We start from the raw sequence: 11,809 nt of genomic DNA, 5'->3' as shown, positions 1-11,809 counted from the left end.
AAAAAAAAAAAAAAAAAAAAAAAAAAAAAAAAAAAAAAAACACAGTCTATCTCACTAAGTTACAAAAAATTACAATCATACAGCGTAGCTTCAGATCTTAGCTTCGAGATGTAGAGAGCTGATAAAAGCAACGCTAACGTCCTTAGAAGAACATACCTGGGCAAACAGAAAATTATCATCTTTTTTTTCAAACTATTAGGAGAGAGATAGGCACCTGCAGGGAGAATCAGGATGTGCTCATTTGCTAAAGGTAAATGTATACTAGTCTGAGTGTGTGAAGTCCCTGGGGGCCATACACATAGGGTTATTTTCACCTTGTTACAGGATGAAAGGAAAAATCAAAAGAGAAATTAGACCGGGCACAGTGGCTCATGCCTATAATTCCAGCACTTTGGGAGGCTGAGGCAGGCAGATCACTTGAGGTCAGGAGTTTGAGACCAGCCTAGCCAACATGGTGAAACCGTGCCTCTACTAAAAATAGAAAAATTAGCCAGGTATGGTGGTGCATGCCCATAAGCCCAGCTACTCGGGTGTCTGAGGCAGGAGAATTGCTTGAACCCGGGAGGCGGAGGCTGCAGTGAGCCGAGATGGCACCACTGCACTCCAGCCTGGGTGACAGAGCGAGACTCCGTCTCAAAAAAACAAAACAAAAAACCCAAAACCCAGAAACTAGAAAATACATTGAGATTACTCACAATGAATACACAAAATACCAAAATGCATGAGCTGCAGCTAAAGCAGTGCTAAGCGTGAAATTTATAGCAGTAACACCTATATTAAAAATGATCCCAAATCAATATGCTAATTGTACACTTTAAGGAACTAAATGAGGTGGGGACCTTACTACTAACCTTACAAAAATAAAAAAGACAATAAAAGAATACAGTGAACTGTACAGCAACAAATTACATAACCTAGATGAAGTGGACAAATTCCTAGAAACACACAAACCACCACAATGAACTAAAAAAGAAACAGAACATCTGAACAGACTGATATAAGGCTGAATCAGTAATCCAAATCCTCCCAACAAAGAAAGGTTCAAGACCAACTGTCAGTCTTTAAATGTTTGGTGAAGTCTACCAAACATTTAAAGAAAAACTAATACCAATCCTTCTCTAATTCTTCCAAAAATAGAAGATGAGTGAACATTTCCTCATTCTATGAGTTACCTTGAACCAAAGCCAGATAAAGAAATCACCCAAAAACTATGATCAATATTCCTTCTGAATATGTGTGCAGAAGTTTTCAACAAAATACTAGCAAACCAAATCTTGCAACAAATAAAAAGTACTATACACCATGACCAAGTACAATTTATTTCCAGGAATGCAAGGTGGCTCACCGTAAGAAAATAAATCAGTGTAATATATCACAATAATAAAATAAAGAAAACAAATCACATGATCATCTCAACTGATGCAGAAAAAGCATTTGACAAAAACATGATTAAAAAACAAACATTTAACATAGTAGGAGTAGAATAGAACTGCTGCTACACAATAGAAAGCACTTCTGAAAAACTACAGCTAACATAATACACTAGGCTAAAAAACAGGAAGGTTTCTTCCAAATATCAGGAATAAGACAGGGATGCCAGCTTTCATCATTTCTATTTATTATACTGGAAGTTCTAGCTAGAGGAAATAGGCGAGACAAATTTTAAAAACTGCATCCAAATTTGAAAGAAAAAAAGTAAAACTATCTCTATTCTCATAGACCATGAGATTTAACATATGGAAAAGACTAAGGAATCCACAAAAAACTACTAGAACCAATAAATGAATTCAGCAAAATTGCAGGATACAAGATGAACACACAAGAATCATTTATCTCTCTAAATACTAGCAATGAATAATAAAAAAGAAAATAATTCCATTTATAACAGAACAAAAAATAATAAAATAGGAATAAATTTAACCAAGAAGGTACATGACTTATACGTGAACAACTAGAAAACATTGCTAAAAGAAATCAGAAGACCCAAATAAATGGCAAGACACCTTGTGTTCATGAATTGGAAAATGTAATACTGTTAAGATGACAATACTCCCTAAAGTGATCTACAGATTCAGTGAAATCTATATCAAAATCCTAATGAACTTTCTGCAGAAATGTTGAACCTACAATTTATATGAAATTGCAAGGGACCCTGAATAGTCAAAACAATCTAGAAAAAAAAAAAAAAAATTGGAGGGATTACATTTCCTGATTTAAAGACTTATTATAAAGCAACAGTAATCAAGAGAGTGTGGTACTGGCATAAATACAGATATACAGATCCACAGAATAGCACTGAGAGCCCAGAAATAAACCCATACATTGATCATTTATTAGGAAAAAAATAGTTTTCAACAGATGATGCTGGGATAATTGAATCTCATCAAAAGAATGAAGTTGGACTCCTACCTTATACCGTATTTTAAAATTGCCTCAAAATAGCCAGATGTGGTGCCTCACACCTGTAATCCCAGCACTTTGGGAGGCTGAGGCAGGCAGATCACTTGAGATTAGGAGTTCATGACCAGCCTGGTCAACATGGTGAAACTCTGTCTCTACTAAAAAAATATAAAAATTACCCAGGCGTTGTGGTGCACACCTGTAATTTCAGCTATTTGGGAGGCTGAGGTGGGAGAATCACTTGAACCCGGGAGGCAGACGTTGCAGTGAGCCAAGATCATGCCACTGGACTCCGGCCGGGGCAACAGACCAAGACTCTGTCTCAAAAAAAAAAAAAAAAAAAAAAAAAAAAAGGCCTTAAAAGGGATCAAAGACCTAAATATAAGAGTTTAACTGCGTGACTCTTAGATGAAATCAGGAGTAAACCTTTATGACCTTGGATTTGGCAATGGCTTCCTGGATATGATACCAAAGAATAAAAATTAGACTTCATCACAATTAAACTTTTGTGCAAAGGATACCATCAAGATAGTGAAAAGAACCCACAGAATAGGAGAAAATATTCACAAATACTACATTTAATATCTAGTAGCCAGAATACATAAAGAACTCTTATAACTGAACAAAAAACATAATCCAAAATGGGCAAAGGATTTGAATAGACATTTCTCCAAAGACGATAAACAAATAGCCAATAAGCACGTGAAAAAGATGTTGAATATCATTAATCAAGGAAATGCAAATCAGTCAAATGACACACCACCTCACACCCACTAGGATGTCCATAATTTAAGTGGAGAAAGTGGAACCCTAATACACTGCTGGTGGGAATGTAAAATGGTGCAGCCACTGCGGAAAACAGTTTGGCAGTTACCAAAAATGATAAATCAAGAGTTACCATATGAGTCAGAAGTTCCTTTCCTAAGGTTTAGTCCCAAGAGAAAACAGGTGTCCAAACAAAAACTTGTGCATGAATGATAATAGCAGCACTAGTCCTAACAGTCAAAAGGGAGAAACAATCCAAATGCTCATCAGTTGAATGAATAAACAACATGGTATATCCACACAATAGAATATTATTCAGTCATAAAAAGGAATGATGTACTGATATGTATGACATAGATGAACCTTGAAAACAGTATACCAAGTAAAAGGGATAGTCATAAAGGGCCAGGTGTGGTGGCTGACACCTGTAATCCCAGCACTTTGGGAGGCTGAGGTGGGCGGATCACCTGAGGTCAGGAGCTCCAGACCAGCCTGGCCAACATGGTGATACCCCGTCTCTACTAAAAAAAAAAAAAAAAAAAAAAAGAAAAATTAGCCAGGCATGATGGTGGGTGCCTGTAATCCCAGCTACTTGGGAGGCTGAGGCAGAACTGCTTGAACCTGGGTGGCGGATGTTGCAGTGAGCCGAGATTGTGCCATTGCACTCTAGGCTGGGTGACAAGAGCAAAAGTCAGTTTCAAAAAAAAAAAAAGAAAAACAGAAATAGCCACAAAGATCACATATTATGTGACTTCGCTTATTAGAAATGTCTAGAACAGCCAAACATATAGAAATAGAACATAGATAAGTTGTTGTTTAGGGCTGAGATTGTGTATGTCAGGATGGGGGATGATAGCTAAATGATAAGAAATTTCTTTTTGAAGTGATGAAAACATTCTACAATTGTGGCAATGACTGCACAACTTTACAAATATACTAAAAACCACAAAACTGTACACTTTAAAACTGTAAATTATATGGTATGTGAACTGTATCTCCATAAAGCTGTTAAAAATAAAGGACACTAGAATAAGTAGGATGATTTGGATTTTCTATATCCTATTAAAGAAACTGAGTTCATGAGCAAAAACCAGGCACAAGAAAAACTCCAAGGCTAGACTACCTCTCAGGTATATTTTTCCAAACATTTAAGGATGAAATAACAGCAATCTTAAACTTGTTCAGAGAACAGAAAATGAGTAACTGTTTCCAAACTCATTTTTTTAGAATATAATGTTGATGCCAAAACCTGACATTATATGACAGAAAAACTGCAGGCCAGTATCTTTCAATTAATGTAGACACAAAAATTAATTAAAATATTAATTAAAATATTAATTGAAATATTAACAAATTGAATCCAGAAATAAATTAAAGTGATAGCACATGTGGGAATTATCCCAGGAATGCAAGGTTGGTTAAACATTGATAAATCTATCACCTCTTTAACAGACTAAAGGAATAAAATTATATGATTATCTCACTAGATACAAGAACAGCCATCTGACAAAATATGCATGATAAAAAAAAAAAAAAACTCAGGAAACTGAAAATAGAGAGGGAACTTCCTTATTTTAATTAAGGACATATACAAAAAACATGTAGTTAAAATAAGACTCAATGGTGAAATACTGAGTACCCCTCAGGTGAGGTATAAGACAAGGATTTCTGTTATCACCATTTGTACTATACATTTTACTGGAAGTCCTAGCAGTAAGGCTAAAAAGAAATTAAAGATATAAAAACTGTAAAGGAAGAAGTAAAATTGTCTTTTTTGCAAAAAAAAATTTTGCATATTTAAAATCCAAAAGAATCCACAGATAAGCTATTAGAATGAGTGAATTTTATAAAATGCCTAGGTATAAGATCAATACTAAAAAATCCATCATATTTTAATAAACCAACAATAAACTGGAAAATGACATTTAAAATGCAGTATCATTTGTGCTATTATCAAAATAGATCAAATACCTAGGAATAAATCTAATAAAAGATGTGAAAGACTTCACCTCTACTGTGAAAAACTTTCAATCAGGATTTTCTGTGAAAACTGATAAAACTTCCATGAACATGAAAAGGGCCTAAAACAGTAAATAAATTCACTAAAATTCGTGACTTACTATAAAGCAACAGTAATTATGACAGTGAAGTACCAGCAAAAAGATAACATAATTGGACCAAAGGAAGAAAATATACAGTCTACATCAGACCCGCATACAAGTCACTTGACTGACAAAAGACACAGCTGCAATTCAGTTGACAGAGGATGGTCTTTCTAACAAATGGTGCTAGAGCAACTGGATATTCATACGGAAATATGAACCTTGACACTCACATTACACCAAACACAAAAGCTAACTCTATGTGGATCAAGCTAAAATAAACAAATACGTAGTAACAATATAGGAGAATATCTGTATGATTTTAGAGTAGGGAAAGAACTTTAAAATATGATACACAAGGAACTGCCATTAAAGAAAAGACGATTCTGACCTTTATTAAACGTAAAAACTTTGTTGTCAAAGATATTATTTAAAAAATGAATAGGGACATCACAGAATCCAAGAACATTAGTAACGCACACATAGCAAAAAAACATTTACTGAAAATACTGAAATAATTCCTACTTAAAAAAAAGCAAATAACCCAATTAAAACAGAGTTGAATAGGTACTTTACATATTACATAAAAGGAAAGGATGTCTAAATGGTCAAAACACAAACAATGGTGCCCAACATTAGTATTTACCATAGAAAAGCAAATTATAAATTTTGATGAGATACTACACTATACAGCCACCAAAATGGCTGAAAACAAAAAGATTGATAGTAACAAGTGTTGCTCAGAATCTGGTACAGCCAAAATGCTAGTGAGAATGCAAAGTGATTCAACCACTTAGGCAAGCTACTTGCAGTATGTATTAAAGCCGAACATATATTTATTTATGAACCAGCAATTCCATTTCTAGGTATATCCCAAAAGCAATGAGGACATACCAAAAGACACAAAAGAATATTCACAGCAGCCTTATTCCTGATAGCCTCAAACAGGAAAAACAAATGAAAAATTGGACTAAGAGCAGAATGAGGAAATAAATTATGGTCTATTCATACAATGAAATACAGCCCAGCAATAAAAGGGAAATACTAAGATACGGAGCAAAACATTCCCTTGAAAACTGTAAAAGAATACATTTTGTATGATTCTATTGGTACAACATTCAAAAACGAATTTATCTTTTTTCCCTAACATACAAGGTCAGAATAGTGGCTGCCCTGTAGAGGGGAGCAATGGTGTTATCTTAATCTGGGTATTAACTTACATGAATTTACATATGTAAAAATTCATCCAGTTATACACTTCAAGGTACACTTTACTGGTGTTAAAACTGCATCTCAGTTAAAGAACTAAGTTTTTAAAAGGAAAAAAGAGTATATAAAAGAGAAAGAAAAAATTAACACAATATATATAGTTGGTAATTTGGGAAGGTGGGAACATATTAATTATATTATTTCTTTGTATCTTTCTATGTTTGAACAATTTCTCAATTCCTTACAGGAAAAGGAAATTTGGACATAGATTCATACAGAGAAAGATGACGTGAGGACAGACATCTAAGCCATGGAACAAGGTCCTTCCCTCACAGCTCTCAGAAGGAACCAAACCTGTTGACATCTTTTTTTCCTTTTTTGAGACTAGTCTCGCTTTGTCGCCCAGGCTGGAGTACAGTAGCACGATCTCAGCTCACTGCAACCTCCGCCTCCCAGGTTCAAGCAATTCTCCTGCCTCAGCCTCCTGAGTAGCTGGGATTACAGGCGCCTGCCACTACACCCAGCTAACTTTTATATTTTTAGTAGAGACAGGGTTTCACCACATTGGCCAGGCTGGTCTTGAACTCCTGACTTCAAGTGATCTGCTCACCTTGGCTTCCCAAAGTGCTGGGATTACAGGCGTGAGCCACTGCCCCCAGCCCCTGTTGACATCTTGGTCTCAGACTTCTGGCCTCCAGAATGGTGGGAAAATAAATTGCTGTTTAATCTACCCAGTCTGTGATTCTTTATTATGGCAGCCCTAGCAAACTAATACCCCTAGTCTGGCTCTAACCTTTATCTCCCTCCTCTCTCTTATTATTCCCTAAGAGGAAGTCCAAATTGCAATGGGTAAAAATTCTTACTGGACCTTGCATGCCTTGTTTAGCCCACTCTCAAAATGGAGTCATCTCCTGTACTGCAACAATGAAAACCTTACCCATTGTTCAGGACAAAATCCTTTTAAACTCTCCACCTCTGATCAACAGAGCCTACACCATCAATCTGTCCTTTCTTTGACAATCTGCCTACCTGAACCTCTGTTTCTGTTACCTGAAAAACTGTATTAATAAAAGCCCGAGTTTGGCACTAAGCCCTCTACTTCCACTGAGGGAAAAGCAGAAGCAATATACTGCATTTATTTCAAGGCTGTTATTAGAAAGATTTGCACTGACACTTACGTGAAGACCAACAAAGACATTTTTCCTGACTTTGATAACTTCAGATTCCATGAGGAATCAGCCTGGTTTAAGCTTCTCATCAATGCAAATCTGTAAACAAATATTGTCTGTCTGACTCTCTGCCATGGCTCTCAGAAAGAATGAAAACTGCAGTTCCATTTTGGAAAATCTGTAACATCAGGAGGCCTGCATCTTTCCACATGCCAATTCTGCTGTGCTACTGCCCTGCTTTTCTATACATTCCTGGAATGATTTTGATCCATTTCTACATTTCCATATTAATATGTGGACCCTTAAACACCTATGAAATCCATGATGAAAAAGGTGTTAGCAAATAACTCACCTGAGATATGTTCATTTTCTGCTGCTCCTGAAAGAGTGTGGAGAACCGTAAAGGATAACCTGGGGGTGAGGAAGGAGTCATGAGATATCTGGGCAGCCTCTATCTTACCTGCCTACCAATGTCATCACACGAGCTGGGGAAAAAGACCTCTCTATAAAACATGTTCCTTTGACCCTTGAGAAGGGACAGGAAGCACTACAGAGAAAACACCACCTGAATATGTGCATCTTTAATATGATCATGTGGATGAACCCTTGCTGATTTTTCTTTTTTTTTCTTTTTTTTTTGAGACAGGATCTGGCTCTGTTGCCCAGGCTGGAGTGCAGTGGTGTGATCTCAGCTCACTGCAACTTCCGCCACCCGGGTTCACGCGATTCTCCCATCTCAGCCTCCTGAGTGGCTGGGACCAAAGGCACCCACCAATATGCCCAGCTAATTTTTATATTTTTTGTAGAGACGGGTTTTGCCATGTAGCTTAGGCTGGTCTCGAACTCCTGACCTAAAGCAGCCTGCCCACCTTGGCCTCCCAAAATGCTGGGATTGCAGAGGTGAGCCACCACGCCTGGCCCCTTGCTGTTTTTCATCAGGTGATTGTAGATTATTTTCCTATTGATTTATTTAAAACATATGTCTTCTTTGACAAAAAACTAAAACAGAATTAACATTAATATTCTGTTAATATTATTTACACCAATAGAAAACACAAAACTGAAAAAAAGGAGATGCTGAAAGAGACTATTTTAAAATCTTTCTGTTCCAACTTACAGTTTCTCAGAAAGACTTTCGATAAGACACTTCTGGTGACTCACCTGTGACAGAGCAAACAGCACTGTGCTTTGCTCCAAGCTCTGTCCTGAGTGACCATGGACAAACTGTTCATCCCAGGTTCAACACTTCTTAAGGTTTTAAAAGAGTCAGAAATAGAAATCCTTTCCTGTATTATCATTTTTGTGATTCTACAGGTTCAGCAACCTTAGAAAATCTCTAGATGCTACATGTGATAGATGTTGTGTGAAACTGCCTCAGAATCTGGAAAGAGTGAGGCCAGAATGAAGAAAATGGGGGCTGTAGGAGGAGGATTAGAGACAGAATTTCCTCAGCCCTGGCTGGTTATGCCTTCCTTGCAGACCATGAAGAAAAGCCCTCCAATAATGTGGCTTTTCCTGTGCAGTCTGACAGTAACCCATCCCTCCCAACCCCAGCTTACCACCTACTGCAAGCTGGCCCACAGTATTCAGTGTCACGCAATCTGTGATGGCTTCTGGATGTGGCGACATCACCAAGTCTGGAGCTTTCTGGGCAAGGGGATAAAGAACTGCTGCCGGTTGGGCAAATCAAGACCTGCTCCTCTCTGGGTTCTTCTGCATCTGTTCGGAAGCCCTTGTGATGAGGTCTCTGTTCTGTCAGAGGGCAGTTCTTTGGTGGGACTCCTGTTCCTGGGGCTCCCTCCTTCCTGCAACATAAAGAACTGCTTTGTTCCAGAGAAGCTGGGGCTGAGGCCTGGGTAACGAATTCATTTTAGTTGAAACTTTCATGGAAAGCAGTGTTCTTCACCTCAGCACAACTTACATTTTGGGCTGGATAATTCTCTGACATAAGGAGCGGTCCTGTGCATTTTAGGATGTTTAGGAGCATTTCTAAACATGCACTAGACATTAGGACACCCCTTCTCCCTGTTGTGACAATCAAAAATGTCTCCAGGCTGGGCGTGGTGGCTCACACCTGTAATCCCAGCACTATGGGAGGCCAAGGCGGGTGGTTCACCTGGGTTCAGGAGTTCAAGACAAGCCTGGCCAACATGGTGAAACCCCACCTCTACTAAAAATACAAAAAAATTAGCTGGGCATGGTGGTGCATGCTTGTAATTCCAGCTGAGATTACAAGCTGGGAGGCTGGGGCAGGAGAATCACTTGAACCCGGGAGGTGGAGGTTGCTGTGAGCTGAGATCACACCACTGCACTCCAGCCTGGGCCAGAGAGCGAAACTCAGTCCCCCGCTACCCCCCGGCAAAAAGTCTCCTGACATTTCCAAAGTTCCCTGGGGAGCAAAATCCTCCTGGTGAATAACTGACCTATAAGGCCTTAAACCAGATTCTCTTGGCATTCATTACAACCCTGCTATCCATGACTACAGCCTCCAATCACATCAACTACTGAGCACTTGAAATGTGGCTAGGGCCACATGTCCAAATAACATTTTGGATACATTAAGAAAACCACAGTATGTTCTTAAAATTAATTTCATGTTTTAGATTTTCATGTAGCTACTAATTTAGCATTTAAAATTACATATGTGACTCATCTTCACTGCCCTAGAATATCAGACTGACTTCTAAAGACAGAGACAGCAGGGACCGCACAGGAGGTGGCAGAAGCCTCAGTCTAACCCAGAGGCTCTGGAGACATCCCAGAAACCCCATAATAAATACACTTGCCACATAGTAGGATTCTGTCCACGCTGACCTCATAATCATTGTCCTGGGGTTTTGGGGACAAGTCACTCACCTAGTGCTGTGAAGGCTGCAATGCTGGGTTAGGTAGGTGGGTCATCACAAACAGCCTGATTCGGGGAGTAAAGTGTGTATGTGTTGACATCCTAGCTCCCTCATCCTTTGTGAGCCTGGCTCTGCCATTTCACCCCTCCTTCATTTTTAATGATATAAATAGTGTGGTTGTGAGAATTAAATGAAATACTACATGGAAAGAACGAAGTGTCTTCCAAATATAACGGGAATCAACATTTACATGCTGCTTAGTAACTAGCGCTGAGCTAAATGCTTTACGGCTGATGGCTTATCTCTGAACGACACAAAGCAGTTTTTACTAATATCCTCATTTTCAAACGCTCCAAGCCAAAGTTCACCAGATCCTTGTAGCTCCTAGGCTCGGGCTCTCACCGCAGACCCACGGACCATACGCGCTTTGTGGCAGATTCAGGGTCAATACAATAAATGCCTTTTCCTCCTGCAGCCAGCGCCTCGTTTTCCGACGCCTGGCTGCATTCTGGCACCCACACCTCGGCCCGCACCGAGCATCATCCAACAAGGACCCAACCCCACCTAACGTCCCCGGAGCCCTCCCCCACCGGCCCTTCTCAGGCTGGGGTTCCGGGCCGCCCCGGGCACAGGGAGCGGAGGGCCAGCTTTTGGGGAGTTCCCGGACGTCGCGTTCCCGCCCCCTGGACACTAGCCCATCCCTGCCTGCAGGTCCGCAATCGGTGCGGGGGACCGGCGCTCTCACCTGAGTTGCGAACCCTCTACAGCCGCAAACAAGGAGAGGTGGAAGCCGGAAAGTGAGGCGACTGCACATGCGCAGACGAAAACGCCGGATATCCGTTCCCAGCATGCTGCGCGGTAACCCCTAACCTAAGTTTGACAGGAAGTACGGCGCCAGCTCTCGGTGTCTTTTGTTTTTGTTTTTCCCCCGAGATTTACGGAGAAATAACATGGACGGTCCTGATAACTGGAGCCCGGGTTCTGTCAGAGCCCCAGACCTTGTGGGTTAGACTTGAGGACATAACAGCAAATGCAGCGTGTGGTTGCAGAAAGCGAGAGCTGTGGAAGACGTTTGAAAACAATTGGGAGGCCGGGCGCGGTGGCTCAAGCCTGTAATCCCAGCACTTTGGGAGGCCGAGGCGGGTGGATCACGAGGTCAGGAGATCGAGACTATCCTGGCTAACATGGTGAAACCCCGTCTCTACTAAAAAATACAAAAAACTAGCCAGGCGTGGTGGCGGGCGCCTGTAGTCTCAGCTACTCGGGAGGCTGAGGCAGGAGAATGGCGTAAACCCAGGAGGCGGAGCTTGCAGTGAGC

At 40.0% G+C, this 11,809-nt stretch overlaps 1 protein-coding gene across 2 annotated transcripts in view; it reads right to left on the bottom strand.

Moving 5' to 3' along the window:
- The window catches only part of ZNF510 (zinc finger protein 510), a 20,641-nt gene extending 9,320 nt beyond the window's left edge, over positions 1–11,321 (bottom strand). The window contains exons 1-3 of one of the 2 annotated variants that reach the window (XM_025360815.1): positions 11,237–11,321; positions 9,205–9,450; positions 7,998–8,056 (exon numbers count right to left, since the gene is read on the bottom strand). In XM_025360815.1, coding sequence (XP_025216600.1) covers positions 7,998–8,056; positions 9,205–9,274 — 129 coding nt within the window. In that variant the 5' untranslated portion in view covers positions 9,275–9,450; positions 11,237–11,321. The remainder of the gene's footprint in view (positions 1–7,997; positions 8,057–9,204; positions 9,451–11,236) is intronic. The other variant, XM_025360816.1, reaches the window with a different exon arrangement.
- Positions 11,322–11,809: the final 488 nt, after the last annotated feature.

Source organism: Theropithecus gelada, chromosome 15 (assembly GCF_003255815.1).
Source record: "Theropithecus gelada isolate Dixy chromosome 15, Tgel_1.0, whole genome shotgun sequence".
Classification (NCBI taxonomy): domain Eukaryota; kingdom Metazoa; phylum Chordata; class Mammalia; order Primates; family Cercopithecidae; genus Theropithecus; species Theropithecus gelada.
Note: the sequence above shows the minus strand (reverse complement) of the source record. Positions and strands in the feature narration are given on the sequence as shown.